The sequence below is a fragment of the Sus scrofa genome, chromosome 11 (assembly GCF_000003025.6).
Source record: "Sus scrofa isolate TJ Tabasco breed Duroc chromosome 11, Sscrofa11.1, whole genome shotgun sequence".
Taxonomy (NCBI): Eukaryota; Metazoa; Chordata; class Mammalia; order Artiodactyla; family Suidae; genus Sus; species Sus scrofa.
In genome coordinates, this window is record NC_010453.5 from 64,155,387 (window position 1) to 64,182,674 (window position 27,288).

Below are 27,288 nucleotides of genomic sequence, written 5' to 3' on the forward strand. Positions count from 1 at the left end.
TAACTGGTCATTTACTAGCTGTATGACTGCAGACAAACTGTATAACTTCTTTGGGCCTCAATGCCTTCAGTACAACAACTGTATGCACGTTTTGGTGTGGCCAGGAAGATGAAATGAGACACTATATAAAAAATTAAGGATTTAAAAGGAGGTTTGGCACCCAGGAAGCCATCACTAAATGTTAGCTAGGACGATGGTTATTTACAGGTCATCTGGACTACAAAAGACTTCCACCTTATGTGCTGACATTAGAACTCCTGGGTGATGGCCATTTCAGTGTATTTAGAAAATCAAGACATCCAAACAGAAAAACAGAATAAATTCAGCTCTGGAAAAAAGAAAACAAAAACCCCTACATCATCCTAATTGCTTCATATTGACTCAGCCAGATGCCACCTGATGTCTGGGAGTCACTGCCCTAAAAAGAAGGTCTAGGAAGGAGAAGACTGCAGAAAACCAGGTCCAGTCTGTGGGCTGACCCAGTACAGTTTGCACCAGCTCGAGGATGGAAACGCTAAGTATTGATCTGCATCAGTTTATAAAGCTGTGCTCCGGGTGAGGGGACACCGGACAATGCAGCTTGGAGACTCACCTTTCAGGGATTAGGCATTTACTGGTGATTTGAAACCATGTCTTAAAAACCCTACAAGGAGTGTCAAATACATACAAATTCAGCATAAAATGTTAACTGGATGTCCCTCTTCTGTTTAAAATGTCCCAGTGTTTTCCCACTCCAACCAGAAGAGAACCCAAAGCCCTTAACCAGGGCCGAGGAAGCCTCTGTCTCGAGCCCCTTCTCTCCTCTCTTCCCTGCTTGGCTTCCTCTCTTTCCAGAACAGCCACTTCGTTCCCATCTTGAGCCTGTACACCTGTGCCTCCTCCTCAGCTTGCTCCCCCTGCTCCCCCGACCCCCAGATCCTTTTCACATGGCTCTTTCCTCCCAATTGTTCAAAGTCAAATGGAATCACTTCTTTGTCCACCATGTTTCTAGCAGGACCCAAAGTCCTGGGTCAATACTGTCCTTTCCCCAGTGCACCGCAGCCTTTTGGGATTAATCTGTACATCTGTTTACTATCTGTCTGCTGCACAGGAATGTCAATTCCTGGAAGCTGACACCTGGTTCACTGGCCCATGTACCTTGTCCTAGAAAAGGGTCTGGCATACCGGATGTACCCAACGGACTGAGGGATCAGCAAGGTCTAAGGCAGTAGGCTTAGCACAGCTCTCTGCCTCCTGTGACAGGGGCCCCTTGCGGGACACAGTGTGTTACTGAGGACAGAGTGGTTGGTCCAGAAAAGCTTCGTTAATGGGGAAAAGGGACTTATTGATCCCTAAAAAAAGTGGAGCATTGAGAAGGTCCATTTGAACACGGGCTAAAGGAGTGCAAACACACACACACACACACACACACACACGCGTGCGCGCATCAACAGCCAGTCTAATGGGCAGGAAAACTTTTTCTTCAGGAGTTATAGAGCTTAAATATAGGGGCTAGGAAATTTGAATTGAACTCCCCAGGCCTGGGCTGCCCCATAACACATTCATTGGCAAACGAGGCAAAACAAATCTATTTCGACCTACATTCTCAGACAGTGCTGCCCTGTGGGGAGAAGGTGTGAGAAGGAATTAGAGGAGAGAGCAAACACTTTAGAAGTCATAAAGGTAAAAAATGATCAAACACCATCCAATGTTTATCAAAAGTATACCCAAGAATCATCAAAAATGAGGTTAAACACATTTGGTACTGTGTCCTTTAAAACAAACTGTAGGAGTTCCCATTGGGGCGCAGTGGTTAACGAATCCGACTAGGAACCATGAGGTGGCGGGTTCCGTCCCTGCCCTTGCTCAGTGGGGTAACGATCCGGTGTTGCCATGAGCTGTGGTGTAGGTTGCAGACGTGGCTCGGATCCCGTGTTGCTATGGCTCTGGCGTAGGCCGGTGGCTACAGCTCCGATTGGACCCCTAGCCTGGGAACCTCCATATGCCAAGGGAGCAGCCCAAGAAATAGCAAAAAAACAAAACAAAAAAAAAAACCAAAAACCAAAAAACAAAACAAACTGTACAACCCTCTTCAAGCCCCTTCCTGACCCCACTCTCAGCAGATGACAGACAGAAAAGACTGGCTCCCACCAGGAACTCAGCTTCTGGCAGCACCCGCTGCCCTCCACCCACAGGGGCCTTTTCCTCTCATTTGGGATCAAAGGTCACCTCCTGGAAGCTCCGCCCACCTCCTCCTGGACCAGGCTCCCCACTGCCTCCAACCCCACAGCTAGTTTGCCTTCCAGGACTTTCTGCACAGCCCTCTCACACAATCAGGATCCAAAGGCAGCAAGGGGGGAGTCTCTGGATGCCCCCCACCCCTCGAGCGGCTGGAGGAGACCCATGAGGGAAGGGCTTCGTGCCTGACTCCCCCCTGAGCCTCAGGGCCTCAACGTTGGTCCCTGTTTGGTGAAGGGAAGGAGGGAGAGAGGGAAACACCACCATGTCCTCCTCTGACCCACAAACTAAACCCCAACAAGCAGCAGCTCCTCCTCAGAGCCTTCATTCCCAACAGGCCTCCCTCCTGTTTCAGACTCCTTCAGAGCAGCCTGCCCGCACCTCTGCTCCCTCCAGGCCTCTTCCAGTCTCAGCCCTTTGCCCTCTGGCAAAGACTAGGATTTTCTCTCCCCACGTTACTGGAATCTGTTTTACTGAACTCGTGTAACTCTCACGCTAAAGCTGGATCCAGTCTCGAGCAGGAGCCGCCTGCTGCAACTCATCACGCAGCACTCCTGTCCTCAATGACTTTCTACCTCTCTCTCCCAGGATAGCGTGCCTGGGGGAAGCCATGCAACGCCACATCCCCAAGCCCTGCATGGTGCCTAGCACACTGGACATACTCAATGAGTGCTTGTCAAATGAATGAAGACAAGGGCTCCATCATCTTGGAGTTCCTTGCGGCACACTAAGTTAAGGATCCAGCATTGTCACTGCAGCAGCTCAGGTCTCTGCTGTGGCATGCCTCTGATCCCTGGTTGGGAAACTTCCATGTTCCACAGGGGTAGCCAAAAACAAGCAAACAAACAAAAAGGCTCCATCTGAGTGCTCGCTGTGGCAAAATGGGATTGGCAGTGTCCCGGAAGCAAGCACTGGGATGCAGGTTTGGTCCCTGGCCTGGCACAGTGGGTCAGGGATCTGGTGTTGCCACAGCTTTGGCTTGGGTCCTGACTGCTGCTCGGATCTGATCCCCGGCCTAGGATCTCCATATGCCGCAGGGAGATCAAAAAAGGAACAAAAGAAAAAAAAAAAGCCTTGGTCTTTTTCACCTCCGCATCCCTAGCTAAAGTAGAAACCCAATAAAAGACTGCTGGAGCAGCTGGCAGAGGGCAAGGAAGCTGGCATCACTGGCCATAGAGCTGCCTGAGCATCTTCTGACATAAATCGCTTCTCACTGACTGCAGAGCATAGCCTACGACGTGTCAACCCTGGACGTTGCAGACCCTCCGCCAAGAGGCTTCAAAGGACCACTTTGGCCAATTGCTTATGCGAAGATAACTGAAAATTTCGAGATGGGTTAAGATGGTGGAGTAGAAAGACTGCTGGGAAAACCCAAAAAAGGAGGACACGCTGTAGCTGTGAGAAATAACAAAAGCATTACCAATGCATGAGTCACAGATGAATAACAGAAATAATGTGGATTTGTTTGGAGAAATGTTAAGATGTAATCACACATATATTCACAAAACAAAAGAGTCGCCCATCAAATTTTATAAATATACTGTATGATTAAAAAGAGAAATCATGAGCAGTTATCGTCCTTAATAAAATTAAATTTTAAATGCCAGTAATATATGACAAATATTGCAGATACATCACACTATTGTTAGTTAAATTAATCGCTGTTTTAAGAAAATGAGAGGTTATGTTTAGATCGCAGGTATTTGTCTTGTGGAATGAGGAAGCCAGTCAAACACTTACAAATGTCAATTTTAAGTGACAATGTTGTTTACTGATGTTTATCCAAATACATCATGTTTTGAATGCTGAAGTCCTAGGCAAAGAATTCCCCCCTCATTGATTGCTCCCATATGAGGGCTTCAAGATTTTTATACTGTCTTTTCATCCTGATTTTCATAAAGAGATGTAGTTTTAATGTGTGAAGAACCATGTTCTAGCCTGAAAGATGCCTTGGGTTTTCAAATATTGCTGGTACTCAACGCTGTTAGGATTTGTGAAAAATCAAACGAATAGAACTTGTCCGAACAACACTTTGATAAGCCAGATGTGCACTGCCAGCCACTGACTAACTGATCTGATAAGCCCAAGGCAGCAGTGAGGTAAGCTGCTGACTGTTATTACTTGTTAAATAGTATCCACTTCCCATGATATTCAAAAACGTGCCTGATCTCCCCTTCCCAAAATGCCTCCTCCGTTAAGCACTCGTCTCCCTTCATTTACTCCCGTTCCATGCCTGGGTCAGCTCAGGTTCCAAAATCCTGTACCCCACACGTGACCCCATACCCCACCCCGGGACCCCCCCACCCCACCCTGTTGGCCGGATTTCTCAGTGGCAGGCTGGACAAAGGTAAACTACACACGTTTTCAAAACGAGCTGTGTCACTGTTTCCCATTAGCATGGCTATGAATCACTATCTAAAACCAAAACCAAAACAAGAAATAAAACCCCGTAAATATTCGCAAAGTACAACAGAACTCTTTTACTGAAGTCCAAGGGACACCGTTTAGTAAATAGCCTCTATCTGGCCAACAAACTCGCTCACATTTTAAACATTTTCTTATCTCAGTCATTTTGTTAGTGGAATAATAAAGTCTGCCCCTGACTTTCGGACTTGCTTGATGGGAGGATATGCCACAGTTCCCTTTCCTCAATCCCGGGCCATCAGACTCAAGGGGAAACACAACTACGTTCGACCCCAACGGTCCACACTGCTGAGCTCTTCTTTATGAAATGAACAAAACTATCACCGTCTTACAGGAAAAGTACTCGCAACTCATGCTCTGGATTAAAAAGTTCCCATGGATAAATGTAATTACCTTATTTCTGTATCTATTTGATTTTAATTCTCCTGAAAAGTATGATCATATACTTATCCTTGGTCAGGAAAAAAAAAAAAAACACTAAGCATGTCAGTGTTAGTTTCAATATTCTGATAAGAAGAGAGCTTAACTCCTTCTTGATAAAGATAGCTAGGCTTTGAATTTAAATTTGCATTCTATTTGTTACTGGAAGTTCTGCGGGTTCTTTCTGGCTCAAGAATGAGGGATGACAGGTAGATCAGGAAGGGCCATGCTCTCCTGCAAGATAACACACAGGGTAACTTCTTATGGAAATTCCCAATCCTTTCGACACTCCACTGTTGGGTTTAGTGAGTTCTGTGAGCTTCCCTGAGGACCGGATGAGCTAGTCAGTAGGATTTCTATGCAAAGGATCAGATGAGAAGCCTGAAAACCCAGCGACAGCAGCAGGTTTTGCTGAGGACATTAAACATCAAAAGCCGACAGGAAATGTTCTATCTCCATATTGAAGGGGGAGGACAAAACTCTTTAGAAGAGTTGATGGGCCGGACAAGAGACATTAAAGGCACTTCCATTTCAGATTCCCAAGAACTGGAGAGGGTGTGTTATCCACTGTTCAGACAGCAGAGCCATATATATCTTAGCCATATATATCTTAGCCTGATTTTTTAAATTAGAGAAGTGAGCCAAAGAGGATAACATTTCCTCTAAAAAACTGAAACACCTCTTAAAAAAAAAAAAAAAAAAAAAAAGATCAGCCTCTTGAGGATAAAGCCCAGAGTGGAGTCAGGCTGACTGTCATTTTGACCTTGCTTCACTTTAATTCCGGAGCCTGCTTAGGAATGTAACAAGCGCCCCTCTTCATTCGGCTCAGCCAGCAGAGCTAATAGGCTTCTAATTAATTTCCAGAAGATGGCTGTTATAACTAACAGGTTTTAAACATTTGGTTGATTGGGGAAAATGAATTGACTATAATGTATTTGATTTGGAAAATTAGTTTTCATTCTATGTGCTTACCATAATAGTGTTTATTTTAAGTTTACATGATTCCATTAAGAGTCCCAGATCACCACTGGGTTGTTTTCATTACAGAGATCTATCCAACTTCAAAAAAAAAATAATAATAATAATAATAATAACAATAAATTTGCATTTTGAATTTTGTTGGCCTTTCTTTGAGGGCAGGCGAAATTCATTTTTGTGGCTTTAATCAAAATCTTCACTTGCTAATCTAGCAACAGGCCCAAATACTTCAAAATGATCCCAGTGATACCTCGTCAAAAGCACACTCATCGAATGCAAATCCTCTGGAGAAAGGCTTCTGCACACAAAGTAAGATGAACCAGTTACTGCATTGTTTATTAAGTTTCACTTGATTCCTCCTGACAACCATTTAAACAATGAATGTTGGGAAATGTCCCTCAAAGGATCAACAACAATGGCAGGGATCAGGGCTTTTATATTTAGCTAATACTATTTTTAAAAGGAGAAAATATTTCTTCCTGAAGGGATTATGGGAAGCCTTATTAAAGACACCTGCAAACAAAACAAGTGACAATAGATCTTTATCATAATTGATAACTGAGTCATCCTTTATACAAAAACGCCTTTCTTGGAGACAATAACACTGAGATTTGCTATTGCGGTTGGATTCAACAAATCAGCTAATTGGGACTACTGGTATTCAACAATGGTGAGTTTTCACCAGGATGAAGTGAGACCCTTGCCTCTCAGGCTAAAGAAAACAGGGAGATCAGAGTGTTCTCTGCTCACGTTCCTGAGAATCTTTTATGCTGAAATCAGGCTGCGTCTATCCCTGTCCCTTTTTACATCAAGCAAAAACACGTGATGGATGCTGCTGATGAGGACTCAACCATGTGCTCAGCACACGGCCTGGAAAGCCAGCTCTGGAAAGCTAACCTTGGTCTGGCTTGCTGTAGCAAGGAAACAGAAGCCTTCACCAAATCTTCTCGAAGTCATTAACAATCTCTGCCAAAAGATGACACTCTTACTGAAAGAGTGCTTCTGAGGAGAAATGACCCAGCTAAACCCAGTAGGACCCATTATAAAGTAAGCTTGTGGGGGGGGGGGGAAATCAAGCTTTTTTTTTTTTTTTTTTTTTTGCAATAAATGTACTTTGCCTCTAAACCTCGGTTTACTTCACGTTGGTCAACAGTGGAAGCCCATCGGCTACACTGTTTGAAGTCACATATTCACTGGCACTGCTTGAATGTGACCAGCAGGAAAGCCTAGAATCATTTCAGGACTATTCACAATTTCTCAGCTAATTTCTGAAATCAGTATTTTTGGCTGATTTATTAACAATGGCTCCAGAAGAGAAGTTTCGACTTCAAGAGCATTTGAGCACTGAAATAGAAAATGTGGGGTGGGGAACGTGAGGATCCAGCCTTACCTGCATACCCCAACTGCAGCATTTCTGCTTCTCGGCCTTAAAAGAAGTTCATGTGAACTGGCACTTAGGGCATTTGAAAAAGGTTCAAACTTAGGACGTATTAGCAACAGCAGCTGAGATTTTGGAATAGCTGCTGCTTTTCAAAACTGCCTTTCTTTTCCAAAACAAACACTAAGAGCAGCCGGAATCACTGAAAAGTAGAGAGAATTAAACAAAAGAAAAAACAACCCACAGGAACGAAGAGATGACTGAAAGATGAGATGACCCAAGATCATTCTTTAGAGCCTCCAAGTTCACTGACAAAAAAAAAAAAAGGCTGGAAAGAAGTTATTTCTGTGGGATGGTTGGGTTTTTTTAAAAGGACATCTTAAGACAGAGCAATCAACGTGTGAAAAGAAAAGCTGCTACAAAAACAAAAAGGACATTTTCTCAGATGACTGATCCCTTATTCAAGTTACCGGGCTGAAAGGTACTTGCCTTTAAAGGCTTTGTATCTTCCATAACTGCTCCCTATTGTCCTTGTTAAAGTATTATTTGCACTTTATTATTACTAATCTTTTCTTTGTAAGTAACCACACCTAGCTTCAACCAAAAAAAAAAAAAAAAAAAGGTGCAGTAAATATTTGTCTTTTGTGGTAACACAATGCATCATTTAGTTAATCTAGGCCCTCTTGCCGTGAGAGGTGATTGTTTCTATATTATGAAATTGCTCACAGTGAAGGGAATCCACGCCAGATACCTGGAAGGCAGAGGGAGACCCACTTCCCAAGCATGTCGCTGCTTCGAACCAACTTTGACAGGACTCTGTAGCCACGCCCACACCAGGTATTACTCATGTTAACTCAGCCTCCCAATCACAACCGCACCTTTCTCTTCCAAACACGGCCTTTTACTAAGATAACAGGACACAGCGCCAGGCTGAAAGGCCCACCCTCAGCCTCGGAGAAAAGGCACCGAGCAGGAGGTGCTTTGCTTTTGACGTGACTGTTAATGTTACCTGGATGAAATCAAGAAACGTCAGGGGCAGCAAGTCATCCATATGCCCAATGTCTTTGGAGAAACGATTTAAAATCCTTCCTGCAAGAAGAGGATATGAGAAATTATTCATTTCCCCAGATAGGCCCTTGAAGAGAAACAATTCATGAACAAATCAAAACAATATTTTAAGTGCATATGTATTTAATATATTACAGATTCATATGAAATAAGCCGATGTCAGTGGTAAGGAGAAAGAAAATACAATGTTACCTAAAGAGAAAGAAAAGTACCACCAGTGGCAGTCTGTGGGGAGTTCAGATTTGGCCCTGATTTTGCGTGGTGGGTTTCAGAATGTTCCCTTTTAGATCTATCGCATCTAACACTTCCATTTCATTTAAATCCAAGGGCTAAATTAGTAAACACTGAAGTTAATCCTTTACTACACTAATTTTTACATGAATTTTGCAAAGTGATACTTTTAAAATAAAAACTAAAACCTCCCTATAATTTTCTGAACCCCCAGAATGGTTCACAGCACCTCATACTTTGGGAAATTGTGATTCCTGCAGCCTTCAAGCTGTGCTTTTACTACCAGGGTAACAAGCTGTTGTTTTCAAAGATGTACTGAGTGTGAAAAACAATTCATGGCAGGAGTGCTGTCTAAAGAGTACATTTTATCATTGATTTTTTTTTTTTTTTTTCCTTTCTCACAATAGTCAAAGCAGTATCCCCAAGGCTGCGGGATGGGAATACCTAAATTCTCATAAATACTTAGTCTTTTCAATTATTATATTTAAAGAAATCAAAGCCCCCCCTCCCCCCCACACACACCCTATTTTTGTGTAGACTCTTGAGAACTGTGTTTCTCTAGGCCTCTGAACTTCTTTTGCAACTGAGGGCCCAGGTAGCCGGCCTGCAGGTGACATGTGGGACCTACACCTGCTCTTCTGACTATTGTCAGAGCTGAATTCCTCCCGAGGCCCTTCATGCTGTGAAGAAGAAATGCTGCCACCGCACCAGTAAACAGAGGATGCTGCAGCCATAAAGCCAACACATTAGAGCCACCCAAGCTGTCATCAAGCAGTCAATTGCTGCGGCCACCTGAACAGGGCACCCAGAGGAGATTCAGCACAGAACTCAACTTCTAGGTTGTGCAATTTGTTTCCGTGGACAATACCAGGCCACAATCAGAACCCTGAATGACCAGAGTTTGGGGGCTGAGTTTCTGCCCCTGGGTCATGCTGGCTCTGTCATCCTCTACAAGGCACCTGGCTCTCAGAAGCACAGTGAGTCCCCAAGGCAGGAGCTAGGGGACTGGAGTTTGTCACCCTTGGCCAGGCCAGGCCATTACAGGCTGGGCCTCAATGTTCCTGTCTCAGGCTTAGAAAATACAAGCTCTAGAAAGTTTTAGTGACACCTTTGGAGGCCCAGTGACAACTTTTCTGAGCCTCTAACAATGCAGGCTTTAGGGGGTGGTTCTGCTTAGGATTAAAAGGGCTCAGGGCTCCTGCACGTGAAAGAACCCAGTCACAGGCCAGGTGCATTAACAGGTGCTCAAACCACCAAAGTGAGAGAATGACTCTGACTCCCAGGTTCTGCAGCATCATGGCCCCTGGGAAGGTCTGCCAGGCACCATAGGAAGGGTCAGGTGATAAAGTGCAGATTCTGACTCAGGAGTGTTAGGGGGGAGCTACAGAGTCTGCATTTCTTCCAAGGGGCCAGGTGATGCCCCTTCTGCAGTTTCCCAGTCCAGCTTCGAGGGCAAAGAGGATAGGTTATTATTTAATCAGGTCTGCTTTAGGAACATTAAATAGACACGTTTCCCACATGTTTGTTGATTGTGTGGTCTCCTAGTTATTTTTTAACTTCTGAAAGTAGCAATATCGAAATAAGGAAAATACACCTCAAAAAAATGTTAATGGCAAAGTCTGAATGCTCACGCTTTCTTCAACAGAAAAGCATAGCGTTTTAACATAGGCCAGATTCAGAAACATTGCAAGTGTGATTTGGCTTAGAAGGTGTTGAAAGCAATATTAGAATAAAAAAAAATGAAAAGGCTACTCAGAGATGAACACTATGTGAAAACTACCACCTTTACCTTTCAGAAGATGTGTGGGGACTTAAGGTCTAGGAGACTCGAGTTTGGCAAAGAGTGTAAAATACAAGGAAAACAAAAACGATGAGAAAAACCATCTCCCCACATAGCAATTACAAAAACTGAACAGAAGATCAAAGGTAGTCAAAAAACTAAACTCTGGTTAGAGTTCCCACTGTGGTGCAGCAAGTTAAGAAACCAACTGCAGTGACTTGGGTTGCTGTGCAGGCCCAGGTTCAATCCCAAGCCCGACACAGTAGGTTAAGGATCTGGTGTTGCTGCATCTGCAGCTGGAATTTCAATCCTGGCCTAGGAACTTCCAGATGCCACCACTGTGGCGTTAAAAAATTTAAAAACAAAACCAAAAAAAACCTAAACTCTGGTTACCAATCAACTGAGTATAGAAAATGTGAGAGCAGAAAGTTCAATAGTTACTTCCTTGCACTAAGCAACATTAGGAGCATGAATGCTATTTGCAGAATATTTCATCTGGCTTTGTGATAAGACTATTGCACCAAAAGCTGTGATGCCAAGTTCATAGCCTCAAAGCAGTAAAGTTTACTCAAAGGTCTCCAAAGGAATCCTTATGAGGAATTCCCTTCCCACACATTCCAGACTCTTCATCTATATGACATGTGGTCCCTGCTGGATTATCTCCAGGGATGCAGAGGGAAGAGGGACCCACCAGGAACAGGGGAACCCAGTCCATTTTCAAACTGTTGTGTTAGACAGGGCTTCCTTGCATGAAACTAAATCTTGTCTTCCTGGAACATCCAACCTCTGCTGCTTATTCTGCCTTTATAACCACACAAAATGAATCCAATTTGATCTAAAGTGAATCTAATTTGATTCTGCCCTTATAACCACACAAAGTGAATCGAAGAGTGATAGGACAGCCTTTCAAATACTTAAAGGAAGTGAACCATCTCCTTTCCAGCAATTACTCCTTGGTGTTTCAGTGATCCCTCATGAGCCACAGTATCTTGGCCTCTTGTCCAGCTTCAGATGGCCAGTCTCAGTTAATGCCTTGTGCCCAGAATTAATATCAATACCTCAGGTTTTTACCTTGGTGTAAAGTGGTATCACCACCTCCCCCATCCAGCACAGGATATAGTCAGGCATAAAGCCAGCAATCTCAGTAAATTCTGGAGGCCAGATCACATTTTGGACATGGGTATAATGAAAATCCATTGCTCCCATCTCTACCACACAGGCAGGTTTGGGGAAACAACTGAGCAATACATATAAACGATTCTAAGAATGCATCCTGGAGGTCCCGCTGTGGCTCAGCAGTAACAAACCTGACTGGTATTCATTAGCATTGGGATCCGCTTCCTGGTTTCACTCAGTGGGTTAAGGCTCTGGCATTGCCACCGTAAGCTATGGTATAGATTGCAGATGTGGATCGGATCTGGCGTTACTGTGGCTGTGGTGTAGGCTGGCAGCTGTAGCTCCAATTTGACCCCTAGCCTGGGAACTTCCATATGCTGCTGGTATGGCCCTTTAAAAAAGGGGTGGTGGTGGGGCATCCCCAACAAAGACATTTCGCTTCTAGGAACCTATCCCCAGGAGTTAATGAGTTTATGTGCAGGGTCGCATATTCAGCAAGTAAGAAGTAGAAAACAACCTGACCAACAAGTCTGAAAAAGTCTATAATGCATTGTGTCTAATTGTAATGTTTTCTCTATGTTATTTTATTACAGTGACTGTGTACTACTTGTGCAAAGCAGGGACGTGACCAAGAGAAAGACGGGGAAGAGAAGGGAGACGAGGATGCGAAGGGGAGAAGGAGATGAATGGGCAGGGGCTGGGGGGGGAGAGCGTTATCTCCCTTGATGCCATCAACTGCTCTGGTTCCCATTTTTCTCTCTTGTCCACAGACAGAAGACCATGAAAGATGTCATTGAACTTCTTGTCAAAACACCACTTCACGATGATCACATTTTAAGACTAAGTCTATGATCTAAGCTGGACTCAGCCATCTCTAGAATTCCAACGTCTAACCTGTACCCAGGGCTCCTCAGCTTACTCATAACCAAACTATAATTTAACACTTGGGGGAGTTTCCACGTCTAGTCTGGGAGTGAGTCTTCAAAACAAACAAAGAAACAAAAAAGAGTCTGGAAGCTTCACATCTTCTCCTTCTCTGCTGTTAGAACAGGTCATCACTATGGTAGCTACTCAAAGAAAGCCAAGAAACAGAGCAATAGGAATTAGGAAGCTATCAGTGCAAAAACCACCCAGTTCTGGTCCTCCTCTGGCACTCAATGACAGCAAGCCTTTAGGCAACTCATCCAAGGTCCACGAGAGGCAAATCCCTTATCTGTAAACAGATAACATTCATAGGCTAAAAGATCAAGGGGATAAGAGAGATCATGCTTATTAAGGCACCTTGTAAATGATGAAGCAGCACACGTGTCCAAGGTGTTACTCATATCATCCTATGGGATTTTAGGGCTTTAAGGGACAGGAAAGGTCACCAAGGTTAGTAACTTCCAAACTTTGTCCGGTATAGCATCTGAGGTTCAACAGAGGTGCCTTGGAGAATGAAGCAGATGAGGAAGGGGAGGCCAAGACCCCCCACCCTTCTCCATCACCGCCCATCCCCTCCCAAACAGAGTCCTTTTCACATCCATCTGCACCTTCGCATTTGAAGAAAAGGTTCTGTAGCTCAAATCCCTTTACAGACCAAGCTTCCAGTGATGGAGGAGACAAGGCCTCACCTTGCTCGGGATGATGCAGTAATATTTCACATGGAGTGGCTGCTACTGCCACGCCATCGTGGGATTTCCACCCAGCGGGGAGAGGAGGCACGGAAACTGCTCTTTTCAGCACAACTTCCTGTAATATCCTTGGCTGCCTTTCACCCCACCCCAAGGATAGTGCCATTTTTTTTTTTCTTTCTTTCTCTGGTTCTCTTTCTCACTTTCATCACAATGATTTCCTGTTGGCTTATGCATCCCAAATCTTATCTCCACTCCTGATCTCTTCCTTGAGCACTTGGCTGCCCTACAAAACATCTTAAGCTCAACATATCTAAGCTGAACAGAACCCTTTGAAGTTGACCGGCAATCACCCACACCCACCTTCTCAAACTGCCTGAGACCTCAGCCCAAACACCCAGCCTAAAAACTTTTTAGTCACTTCTGACTCCTCTTGATCTCACACAATTAACAACAGGCTTAAACTTGCCATTTAAAATGATCTCATTTGCATCCTCCCTTCTTTATCAAATCTATCATGTTTTTAGGAATAGTGAGAAGACAGAGAGAGGTACCCACCTTACCTCCCTGACCGTGCATCCTTATTCTGATGGGGGGGGGCCCTCCCCTATATTCTGTTCACCCTTTAAGAAGGTCCTGAGTCTATCCAGACCTATCAAGATCTCAGCCTTAGCTCTTTCTCCTCCATTAGACTCCCAGGAATCTGCCACTTACCTGATATCCTTTATCTGTACTGGACAGGCTTGGAGTAATTGCCCCATCCTCGCAGGAGCCCCCACCCCCCACCCCAGCTCTGGTGGCCACAGCTACCAACCAGAAATGCCCAGGGGGAGCTAAGCCATTGACTAGCTACCAGGTCATTCTGATTTCCCCTCTCAACAATTATGAGGCTACAAGCGAAGCAGGAAAGTGGCATAGACTCGCCACACCCAGCAAAGGTGAGAGGCAAAGGGGCCTGAGGACACGCAGGAGCCCAGTGACAATGGCCCCAGCTCCCACGAGGATCCAGTTCCCAGCTCCAGGAAAGTCGGCATTGCTCCAGCTCCACGAGACCCCCATTTCCTTTTGATCAAGCCGCCTCATCCGAGTCAGCTTGGGGAGATTCTGCCCCCAGAACCCAAAAGCCTTGACTAGAACCACCACCACAGGGACACCAACTGATGCGGACTGAAATTAGAAGGGGAAGTGGGTGAATGTGTAAAGTAACAACACTAGCCTTTTTCCTGTGCACTGCCGTCTTTTATCTTCTTAGACAAGAGATTTAGAAGATGACGACATCTTTCTTGACAACTTAGAACTAGTATTTCGAGCAGGAAGAGCTTCACTGTTTCCCACACGGTAACATCCTTTGTGGCTTCTTAAGGTTACCGAAGATGCGCTCCCATCCCACCCCACCCCCCCAACCCAAAAACTAATTTTTTTTTTAATATTTTTATAACACTGCCCTCCCAGCTGATACATTTTGTTATTACCCTGCGCCTGCCTTCCCCCCGTTCCACTTTTACTTCGTGCCAAGGACTGAGGAGACCCCACAACCACGGAGGGCTGAAAGTAAGACTCCACATGCTTTCAGCAAAGACATAAGCAATTTTCATGTTCAAAGGCATAGGTTTTCTGACATTTCATTGGGGAAGGACTGTTTCAGCATGCTTTAGACTGCACCTGGGGTCTGGAACTATTCTCAGAACACATCACAGTATAATCTATTTAGTGGTGTAACTACTTTTCAGGTATATAAGCCTTGAGCTCACCTCTCGATTATACACCCTCTGTAAACAAGGACCACACTTCACAATCTGCAACAAAATGCAAAGTGCCAGGCAGCGGCTGGGGAGTGGTGCTCAAACAGGATTTACTAATTAAACACCACAAACCCAGTAGCTTTCTAACTTTTTAAATCTGGACAGAAAATGCTCTGTACAGATGGACTCGGACACAAAAATATAAAAAAAAATCTAGGAAATTTTAGGACATTTTAAAAGTTGCTACCAGCTATCATAGAAAAAAATAATAATCATTAAATTAAAAAAAATTGCCCTTAATGAAGAGAGACCCACTGAGTGGCCATCTCGCTGTCCATCAAGGGACACAGGTGGAAAGATTAACTCTGATCATGACAGTGTCCACTAGTGCTCTAGTCGGCTTTGATTGGTAAACGTGTGGGGTGAAATTACAAGGACATGGAGGACTCCTGTGGGTCCGAGTAAAGTTAGATCATATAAAGCAAAACAAAGATCAAAAACACGAATTCTACAAAACAATGCTTCTAACTATAATCTGTATACAAATCTCTCAGGGATCTAATTAAAATGTAAATTTCCAAGAGGTCTGAAGGAGGTCTGAGATTCTGGATTTCTCTCATTTCCAAGTGACACTGATACCGGTCCAGGGACCACACTTGCTTGTTGTTGTTGTTTTTGTCTTTTTAGGGCCACAGACATGGCATATGGAGGTTCCCAGGCTAGGGGTCGAATCGGAGCCGTGGCCACTAGCCTACACCACAGCCACAGCAACAAGGGATCCGAGCCACGTCTGTGACCTACACCACAGCTCACGGCAACGCTGGATCGATCCTTAACCTACTGAGTGAGGCCAGGGATCAAACCTGTGGCCTCATGGATACTAATCAGATTCGTTTCCGCTAGGCCACGACGGGAACTCTGAGGGACCACACTCTGAGTAACAAGAAACCAAGCATTTCTGATGCTGTTCCTTCTGTCTCAAGAAACTTGAAATTAACCTTGTCTTATCTACCTACCTAATTACTGCCCTTTCAAATTTCACACTTTGCTTCCTGAAGCTAACGATCATTTGTCTCCTTTTTATTCACGAAAATTAAATTAAAATAATTTTAATCAGGGGTTTTGTCTGCTTTGTTCACTGCAGTTACTCCAGCACCTGGGCCAATGCTTCAGTCATGGAAGGCCCCGAGCAAATCTGAGTGAATCTATAAAACCAGCCCTTCTGCTATAAATAGATGGTTTGTTTCCAAATCTCCATCTCTATTGATATTTCATGTTGGCTGTTGCTTTCCAACCTGGGAAATTCGTGTTGCAACACGAGGTGTCTGGTTCCTCACATTGTCACTGGCAAAGCCCATCGATAATTCCTGGGAATCAGAAATAGAATCTGGGTAATGAAAGAAGGTCTAACCTCTTTTCTACTCCTTTGTGTTTCATCGAGTGTCACTTGCTCCTTGGGGGCCTCGTGTAGAGGACCCAGACCAGGCCCCTCAGACCAGAGTCCCTGGTGCCACAAGGCTGCGCAGCCACCTCCGCTGAGCGGGCCGTGTTCAGAGACGCTGCGCCAGGTACTGTGCTCTGGAGCCTGAGCCGCACGGCCACCCTGCCCCGAGAGGGCCCCCAACAGCTTTCTGGGGACAGCATGTAAACCTCAAGGTCTAAACCTCTTGCTTTCCTTCTGAACGGAATTCCAGCACATTCTATTGGTACACAACTGACAAGTGTCAGAGGGCTCCTTGTTGAGGCCTGACTTGGAGGGATGGGAAGGAAAGAGCTTTCAAAAGTGAGGAAGCTAAACAGTATCTCAAAGAGGGGAAAGAGAGGGCGTTCCTGTTGTGGCTCAGTGGGTTAAAAATCCAACTAGCATCCATGAGGATGCAGGTTCAATTCCTGACCTCACTCAGTGGGTTAAGGATCCGGCATTGCTGTGAGCTGTGGTGTTGGTCACAGACGCGGCTCGGATCTGGTATTGCTGTGGCTGTGGTGTGGGCCGGCAGCTGCAGTTCCAATTCAACCCCTAGCTCCTGGGAACGTCCATATGCAGTGGATGCGGCGCTAAAAAGCAAAAAGGAAAAAGAAAAAAGAGGGGAAAGGGGGCGAGGGGACAGCAGCCCTCAGATGCTGGGTGGGTGGCCACTGAAGGAAGCAGGGATGTACGTGGAGCAGACGCAGGTCACACAGGGGCGATGGGGCAGAAAAGCAAGGAAGGACAGATAGAAGAGGCTCACAAGGCACAGATGACATTTTAGGTAACCAGGAACTGAGGACAAGGTCCCACCTAGGCTTATGTAAGTCTTCTAAAGCTAGGAACTCCACCTGGAATTGAAAGGTGCAATGGCAGCCGCTGCAATGGCATTTCGCTGCAATGGCAGCCTTCCCAGGGTGCATCCTAACCCAGCCCATTTTCTTAAGGCACTACATCTGGTCCTCAAGTGTGAGAGGCTGAGTTTACCTCCGTGCTGAGGAAGAAGTCTTCTGTCCCTTATAGGCACTCCTGAAAGGGCCCGTCTGCCCTGTCGCAGTGTACGTGGGATAAATGCACCCGCAGGTGCTGGTTTCTTGGTGTGAAAGCAGGCAGGGGCGGCGGGCCCTGCCTGCTTTCACACCAAGAAACGCCAGAACTGGGGTCTGGGGACAGGTCCTGGACACATGTCCTGCTCATCTAGTGGCAACAGATTGATGCGAGAAGGAGCAGGGGAAGCCACAGGAGGACTAATCTAAGTGATACATCATCATGAGAAGATCCCGGGGGATGGTGGAAGGCCCTTCTGGAATAATTGCACCGTGTTTTCAAAGTCTAGCAATTTCTTGACCTTTCATATAATGAAGACAGATTTTAAAATGTAGTTTCAAGATTTCACTGTCATGTCACACAATGACACTTTGACAAGGATGCATGTGCACCCCTTCCTCGTCTAAGGAGATGTTTCTCATGTTCTTCCCCATCTGGAAGATGCCAGGCGGGAACCATCCAAACCAGATGACCTCTGAAAACCCAAGTGCCTTCAAGACAGAGGGCAAGCTCACAGCCTGTCTTCTTCACTGACCTCCAGGTCCCTTGCTCTGCATCACAGCCTTCCCTTACTTTGCATCGTTTCCCCTGCTCAGTGGTATCCACGCCTGTAGGACCTCGCAGGGCTTTGCGACTTGGAATTCGGGCCTGCGTGTCCTCGGCGGGCGCTCTGTAACCTAAGGTCGGTGCAAGTTAACAGGATGCACAGAAGGGACTCAGCAAGTACAGGGCTGCAGGATGCCAGGAGCACGCGCAGGCTGGCAGGACAGAGCCACAGCCACAGGGGGGCGGGAGGGGGGGTGTCGCCAGACTGTGCAGCAGATCAGGCCTTTCTCACGAAGGAAACACAGCCTGAGCGTTTGCAAGGAGGGCAGAGGACAGACTGACAGAGGGTGGAGTTTGTCCAGGTGGGAGAAGTGACATCTGTGAGGACTGAGAGGTGGGACAGGGCGAAAGGATGACAAATATTTGCCTAGTTGGTGGAAAGGGCATGACCTAAGGAGTGCTAAGATACCGGGGCACCTGGGTGTGAAGGGAAGCAGAGACGGGGGTGGCACTGGGGGGCCTCTGCTGCAAATTCCCTGTAGTCAGCAAGGGGTCTGACTTCTCTGTTCTCAGCCATGGTGGAGGGGACAAAGTCCTGAGAAGGGGGCCCGGTGGGGTGAGGGCTTACACATCTGACGCAGGCGATGGAGTGCTCCCAGCAGATGGCCGGGGACCGAGTCTGTATGGCAGACAAGCCCCACACAGGCTCCCCAGTGCGCCTGTGCTACACACCAGAGAACTGGGCGGAAACTTTTATTTATTTATATATTTATTTTGCTTTTAGAGCCGCACCTATGGCATATGGAGGTTCCCAGGCTAAGAGTCAAATCGGAGCTACAGGTGCCGGCCTACACCACAGCCACAGCAATACCAGATCTGAGCTGCGTCTGTGACCTACACCACAGCTCACCACAACACCAGATCTTAACCCACTGAGAGAGGCCAGGGATCAAACCCGCGTCCCCATGGATAGTATTTGATTCATTACCATTGAGCCACAATGGGAACTCCCGGGCGGGATATTTTCTTGTGGTCATTCTGTTTCGTTCCTGCTTGCTTTCTAGAACACCAGGGCCACCACATGAGCACCGAATAAGTGCCAGAAGGTACATACACACGTAGTCTCAAAACTATAAGTGAGACGGTGTCCCCATTTTACAGAAAGGGAAGCTGAGGCAAGAAGAAATTATCTCAAGGACTCTTAACCATAAAGTAGCCAAGCCAGGACTTGGATCTGGCATAAGAGACTAAGAAAATTCGTGTCAACACATCTGTGTCAGAGCTATTTTCCTGGACACATTGGAAAGCCCTATTAAATGTCTACTAATAAAGATGAGCCAATAAAGTCAGAGGCAGGGCTGGTATTAAGCTGCTATGAATGGTGATGGCCAAACTGGCCATTGACAGCCTTGTCCCTCTGATTGGCTAAGGCCTGTTCCACTGGGTGCTGAGTACTTTGAGTCTCACTCGTGGGTAGAAGGAATTCTCTTGGCTAACCATAATTAAAGCGACACATTTAAAATAACTGCACCTCCAAATTAAATTACATAAATTAATGAAGGTTGAATGAATAGATTAACAACTGAACAACAGACTGAAAGAATGAATGAGGACAAATGGTCTAACCAAAGGCATGATTCATTAATTAGGAAAGTCCAGGGCTTGAGAGCGCCCTGATGCAGGTCTTATCCTTCCTGGGACTCAGTGCAAGTCGCATCACCTATTGCTAAGTCTAAGAGCAAGAGTGGTGGTAAGGGACTGACCTTGAAGGGGTGACTACACCCCACAAACTTTCCCAAGGAAACCACTCTGCTGTTGCCCCCATAAATGCAAACAGCAAGTGTTCAAACTTGGGAAGCTGGACCAGGCTAGTGCTTTTACCCCTCGGTCTCATGCACACATCATGCAGGCTGTCACCCAGCAGACTGTCTCACGGCTCACGAATGGTCGGGAATGGACAGGCCGGGGCACAGCCACGGGCAGAAAAATCTCTAAGCTGGTAGCTCTGCAACACTGCAGGTCTGGTGAAAACTCTGGAGCCTAGGCCACTGGAGAATGCCCAGGCACACGTTCTGGGGACTCCTAAACCATGAACCACAGGGTGGACAGAACAAAGACATGGGCCAGGTAGGAACTGACAGCTCTGAGGGAACAGGACACCGCTTATCACAGGACTTCTCCTGACCCAGGAATGCCCCGCTTAGAAAGACTGCACCTCCAAGAAGGATTTTGTTCTTGGCCCACTGCTTCTTGACGTCCCTTTGAGGCTAAAGGCACAGGCTCTATCTCAAATCTCCAGAAAAGTGAGCAACGGGGCTATTAAGACATGGAGCAGTCTCGCCTCAGGGATGTGCCCACAGAGAGAGGCTGCAACATGATTCACAGAGGGTTCCTCTAAGCAGAGAAGTCCCGCTGCCACAAAGGCAAGTACCTGGATGATACCACTCAGCGTGTGAAATCAGCCCTTCCCATCTCCAATACGCAAGTAATGTAATGCTCAGAAGTAGGACAGCAAACACTCGGTGTGAGAGCGTGACTAAACTTGAAGACAATGGTCCCTCCCACTACCCACCCCAGGTAAAGCGACTGAGCTGGAGACGGATCAACCAACACCCAGATCTGATTGTCAGTTTACCTCCAGCGCATCATTTTAATATCTGGGAACCGCCAAGAGATGTGACATAAATCTGGCCGGGCTCGATCGAGTGTAAGAGCACGGACCTTTCTGGGGGCGGGGGAGGCTCAGAAAAGGACACCATTAAAAAGGAGGGAATAAAAAAGGATGCAAATGAGCTTATGAACAAAAAGGAAAGACAGTCAGGCACAGAAAACAAATTTATGGCTACCAAAGAGGAAAGGGCAGTAGGGGTGAGGAGATAAATGAGACGTTTGGGATTAAGTGACACATATAACTATATATAAAACAAATAGTAAGGACCTGCTGTATAGCACAGGGAGCTATAATCACTATCTTGGAATAAGAACCTGAAAACAAATGGATCGTGTGTGTGTGTGTATATATATATATATGTATGTATGTATAACTGAATCACTTTGCTATACACCTGGCAAGAACACATTGTGAAGCAACGATACTTCAATTTAAAAAAAAAAAAAGGAGGGGAAAAAATTATTTTCAACTACCATATTGCTTCTTTTGAAAACTCACATTAAAGTGGTAAGAACTGGAAATACAGCTCTAAGAGTTATACTTCTCCTTGTCAGTTATAAAAAGCTTAGGAGACACATTGCCTCTTAGCCAAACCACCTCTTCATTTTCCTCTCTCTGCTCCCGCTACCTGGCTGTCTCCCTAAATGCAGCTGCCCCCCTTGTATTTAGAATTCTGTCCTCACAAAGGTCCTCTCCTCCCTCCCCCACTGCTGTCCAGCCCCTACGGACAGGGACACCCGGGCGGGAACCTGTCCCCCTTTACTCTTCATCACCTGCGCGTCCGGCGGGTGGATCTCTCCCTGGACAACGTGGTAACAGGTTAGGAACTGAGGGAGTGGATCCATTTGCAGAAAATGATTAACACAGCCCAATAAATACCTTTATTTGTATTTTATTTATTTATTTATTTATTTTTTTAGGGCTGCACCCATGGCATATGGAGGTTCCCAGGCTAGGGGTCCAATCAGAGCTATGGCTGCTGGCCTACACCACAGCCACAGCAATGCCAGATCTTTAACCCACTGAGCGAGGCCAGGAATCGAACCTGCAACCTCATGGTTCCTAGTCAGGTTGTTTCTGCTGTGCCACAATGGGAACTCCCAATAAATACCTTTAAATGAATTTCCATATAAAAGAAAAGCTTTAAAGACTTTTGAGTCTCAAAACACTTTTACTCACTAAAAGGAAAAAACTAAAATGCCAATATGTGCGGCGTTTTTTTTCCATTTAATCACGTTTTCTTTAAGTATAATTGATTTACAAGGTCGTGATAAATTTCTGCTGTACAACAAAGTGATTCAGTTATGCATGTACACACAGCCAGTCTTTTTTAGGTTCTTTTCCCACATAGATTATCACAGAATTACTGGGCAGAGCTCCCGGTGCTGTACAGCAGGTCCCTGTCGGCCAGTCATTCCTTTACCTCAGTGCGCATATGCCAGTCTCACACCCCCAGTCCATCCACCCCACTCCCCACCCCCAAGGTACCTGTCCCCTGCTTTGAGTAACCAGAGGTTGGCCTGTCAGCAGTAAGGCAGGGACAACAGGGACAGAGCGGACTTCCCTAGCGCCAGGCGTGTTTTTACATCAAATAACTTAATCAGAAACACTAACTGTTCTTAGATTTCTGTGGAGGTGATTAAATAACAATTCAATGCCAATTAATCACAGTCAAATAAGAGTCTGTCAGAGAAGAACTCCATACACATGGAGGCTATTTAATGGTCAAACACTTGGCAGGGTCTTAGTTAAACAATGATTCATTAAGCCTCCTCTTCCACACAATGGCCAGGCTGAACTCCAAGTGAAAGAATCGAAACTCTTTTGTTCTCCCATAAAAAGACATCCAACCCCTGCGCTTGATACTCCTTCCTTTCTCACTTAGCAGGAAGCGATTTGCATGATTCAGAAACACGCTGGGCTGCTCCCAGGCGCGAGGGCCTGTGCCTGGTCTGCCAGGGTTCTGCTCTCTACACCAGGGCCAGGACAAGGCTTCTCTCCACAGATGAAAGTAAGGAGCTGGAAGGGTGACCCCTTGGACGTAAAATGTTTGCTCACTGAGTAAGGAAAAGAAGAAGAGACCTCCTTCCACCCAAGGACAGGCAAGCTGTGACCAATTACCCGCCATAAAACCCCTTCATCCACACAACTGTCTGTCCAGCAAAAAATCCCGTTCAACATGTGTGGTCTCCTGGACTTTTCTTATCAAGTTGCTTCCTGGAAATTACTTGTCCCTTCAGAAGGCAAACTCCTCATGAAAACCCACAGGGCCATTTTAGGTTCTGCTGATAATTCCGCAACACTTTTAAGTTTCTTAGATGGACTTTCCTGCAAGTTCATTTCTTCCTAAAAGGAATCACCCAGGAAAACGACATCCTTCTCTATTTGCTTCGGGGCGGGGGTGGGTGGGGGGGGAGAGACTTGCCTATATTAGCCCTACAAGCACTGCCAAAGTTTCACCAGTGCTGCAGTTTTCAAAATGCATGACTTCTGCCCTTCATTGTTGATCCAAATATGAATGACAGAGCTCTCGGCAATGACCAGAAATGGTCTCTACGGGTGCTACACTACAGATCCTGTTGAAGATTCTACTTGCCTGTCTATAGAGGGGGGTTCGAACCCTGGCTTTATTAAATGAATATCGTTATTAGTTTTATCACACATTTCAAAATAAAAAATTTTAAGTAAATAAATTATTTCCCTTTATTTAATAACAAAATATGCACTCGGTTAGTATTTTCAGAAGGGAAGTAATGTTTCATGAACATTTTTTAAAAGAAAATCTATGTATTAGCTTGCCCCCAACTAGATTTCTTGTAATCAATCAAAGCTAAATGTACGCTACATTGCTTTTCATAAGTTGAGAAACTTACATGCAAAAATTATTACAAAAAGGTACTTCAACTCAACTCATAAATTGAGCGATAGTAAATAAATATCCTTTTGTGTGATATTTTTCCCTTTTTTTTTTTTTTTTTTTTTTTGTCCTTTTGCCATTTTCTTGGGCCGCTCCTGCAGCACATGGAGGTTCCCAGGCTAGGGGTCGAATTGGAGCTGTAGCTGCCAGCCCACGCCAGAGTCACAGCAACGCCAGATCTGAGCCGTGTCTGCGACCTACACCACAGCTCACAGCAACGTCGGATCCTTAACTCACTGAGCAAGGCCAGGGACTGAACCCGAAACCTCATGGTTCCTAGTCGGATTCGTTAACCACTGAGCCACAAGGGGAACTCCTTTTTTCATTTTTTAAGACAATGTTGTCAATTTCTGCTGCACAGTAAAGTGACCCTGCCATATGTATATAAATAGCCATCAATCAGTTAATATCCACCTCCACTGGATCTCATTGGATATAAAGTATTAAATACACATTCAGACTGTTAACAGTTAATGTAGGTTATGATGTACATTTATTTCAAAAATATACAGTCTGACTCCAAAACAGCAAAGTCTTAACACAACAGCAAGAAAAAAAAAATCTGACTTCATTTTAAAAATTCCATCTTTTTCTGATCTTACAGTGTGTTCTATGCTGTTGTAACAGTACACAACAACAAAAGCTCTGCATGTGTCTATTTCTCATCTAAAGTATGACATATAATGATTTTGAAAGGGGCGAAAAGTCACACTGTGTCTGTACATAAACATACCCTAGTAAAAACAAATTTTCCTGTAAATACAGGCAGTTTTACAGCCTATCAAAGTGGTGCTAAAAAAGCAGATTTATTCGTATTAAGTGCTGACAGGATCGAAACACTTTAGCAGTAAATACAGTACCTTGTAACCCAATCGTCAAATCAATGAAGTCATTAAAAATAGCCTGCATTCTTCAAGGAAATGGTGAGTTGAAGGGGGAAAAAAATAACACCGGGTAGCAATGGAGAAGCATCTCCACCACAGCTGACAGTACTGATCTGGGCCCTATCTTCTTCCTGTGCCTAGAAAAAAGTCGTTGGGTTCCTTATCTTTCTTCATGTGCATTTAGCCATGTAAACGGCCAGGCAGCACTTCCAGCTTCCCTACAGGCATCCTATAAATACAAATAGGAAAATATGCCATTTCTCTTCTTCTTTTAGGCGCCAAACTGACAAAATATTATCACTTTTGCAGACTCTGGCAAATCTGCACACTAGCATAGGGCAGAAATGTGCTGAGATTATAATATCCATTTATCGAAACTGCCAGCATATAACAAAATTCAGGTGGTCTTGCTTGCCACCTAAATTAATTTAGTACTTGAAAGAAACTTCTTAGGCCAAGCCTGTCAAAATGAAAAGAGGAAAGGAGTTAAGCAACAGTAAATAAATCTAAACACTGTTTGCATTGGATCTAATTTTCAAGTGCAGGATTAAAAAAGAGGTGACAAGAAACCAACAACAAAGAAACCTGTACTCCTAGCACGAGATCTATAGGAGCACCCTGTTTTCAGAGAAGTGTTTCCCGACTGTTAGGGGGACCTACCCCTTGCTATCATCACAGGGACTGGTGACCAAAGCCGCCTCTTATTATTTACCCAAGAAAATAAAGGATTCAACCACCTTGCACCATTTACAATAGCTACCATCGAAAACACAAAAAAATCAGAAACACCAAGTGCTGGCAAGGATATGGAGAAATTGGAACCCTGCACACTGCAGGTGAAAATGTAAAATGGTGCAGCTGCCCAGAAGACAGTACGGCTGTTCCTTAAAAAGAAAAAAAAAAAAAAAAAAGAAAAAACCATAGAATTACCATATCATCTAGTAATTACACTTGGAGATATACCCAAGAGAATCGAACGCAGGGTCTTAAAAGGACCCTTCTACACCCACATTCTCAGCGGCATAGTTCACAATCACCAAAAGGTGGAAACAATCCTATGTGTCTGTCCATCCACGGAGGAAACAAAACGTGATGTCTATACACACGACAGAGTGCTATTCATCCTCGGGGAAGGATGACACGTGTGGCAACCAGATGAACTTCGAGGACATTATGCAAAGTAAAATAGGCCGGCCACAGAAAAAGAAATACTGCAAGATTCTATATGTGAAGAACCTAGAATAGCCAAATTCAGAGACACAAAGGCGGTGAGGAAAGGGAGTTATGGTTTAATGGGTTCAAAGTTTCAGTCTGGGAAGATGAAAACCTTCTGAAGGTGATGGTGATGATGGCTGCACAACACTATGAACGTACTTCATGCCACTCGACGAACTTAAAAATGACTGAGATGGTACATCTTGTGTTATTATTTTACTATGTTTTTTTTTTTTTTACTTAAAAAAAAGAAGACTCAAGTTGCTCCCCTCAGAACCCGTTCGATCTGTCACGTCCATCTACTCCCAGCGACATTATTAGAAATACTAGCCCCATAGGTTCACTTACACTCAATGTGCCAGGGCCAACAAGGAGCTGCCTATTGAGTCAACCACCTGTCATGGTGACAAAAGACTTGTGTACTTATAGGGACCAGCAGGTTCCAGAGTCATCCCTGACCCCAGCACCCCAACAGAGTGGTTCACCAGGTAAGATCAGGACAGCAAAGTGAAGAGGAAGAGCATCTGCTGGGAAGGAATGGGCAAAGGGTCAGGCTGCCTGCTGATGACAGAGAGTGGAGCCCCAGAGATACAAATGCCACTCACCACACAGTGAAGGAAAGAAGAAGAGAACCTGTGAACACGTTAGCCTGCAAAGCACTGGCTGACCTTTACAAAATGCTATAGCAATTTACCTTCTTGGAAAATATTTTACACAATCAATAAATATTTTGATCTCCGCCCCCCCACTAAACATTTCCCAAGACCTTGAAAAGACTTGCCAGTTAAGATACCAAAGATCAACAGAACTGGAATTCAGCCCTAAAGGATGACACAGCTAAATCAATACACCCAAGATTCAGTTAAAGCCTTTCATTCCCTGAACCCTATCATTTCAGAATCAGGTCAAATCCTAATAATACCCATAAGTCTCAATGGCAGAACCAAGATGTTGCTAGCATTCAGAATGCTAGGGTTACAAAGAAGAAATATTTTGGCAATTATATTCAACTTAGGCTTTCCTTCATTAGACATAAAAAGTACCCATGCCTACCATGTGCGATTGCAGAAATGTAATGATAAATAGCAACCTGAAGCCAATACTTATCTCACGGAAACAACATATAAAAATGACATTACTGGAGTTCCCGTCGTGGCGCAGTGGTTAACGAATCCGACAAGGAACCATGAGGTTGCGGGTTCAGTCCCTGCCCTTGCTCAGTGGGGTAACGATCCGGCGTTGCCATGAGCTGTGGTGTAGGTGGCAGACACGGCTCGGATCCCGCGTTGCTGTGGCTCTGGCGTAGGCTGGTGGCTACAGCTCCAATTCGACCCCTAGCCTGGGAACCTCCACATGCCGAGGGAGCGGCCCAAAGAAGTAGCAAAAAAAAAAAAAAAAAAAGATATTACTAAAAAACCACCAGTTTGCAGGGGGGTAAGAGAATTTAGAACATTACCTAAGAAGGCAGATTCCATCGGTAGTTAAATTTCAACTGGGTTTTAAAATACATTTAGGGGAGTTCCGCTGCAGCTCAGCGGTAACAAATATGACTAGTATCCATTAGGACGCAGGTTCG

At 45.1% G+C, this 27,288-nt stretch overlaps 1 protein-coding gene across 2 annotated transcripts in view; it reads right to left on the minus strand.

The window, feature by feature from the left end:
• Positions 1 to 27,288, minus strand: part of ABCC4 (ATP binding cassette subfamily C member 4) — a 220,683-nt gene that overhangs the window by 66,238 nt on the left and 127,157 nt on the right. For both annotated transcript variants that reach the window (XM_021065787.1, XM_021065786.1), the window contains one exon: positions 8,427 to 8,506. In XM_021065787.1, the coding sequence (XP_020921446.1) occupies positions 8,427 to 8,506 (80 nt within the window). The remainder of the gene's footprint in view (positions 1 to 8,426; positions 8,507 to 27,288) is intronic.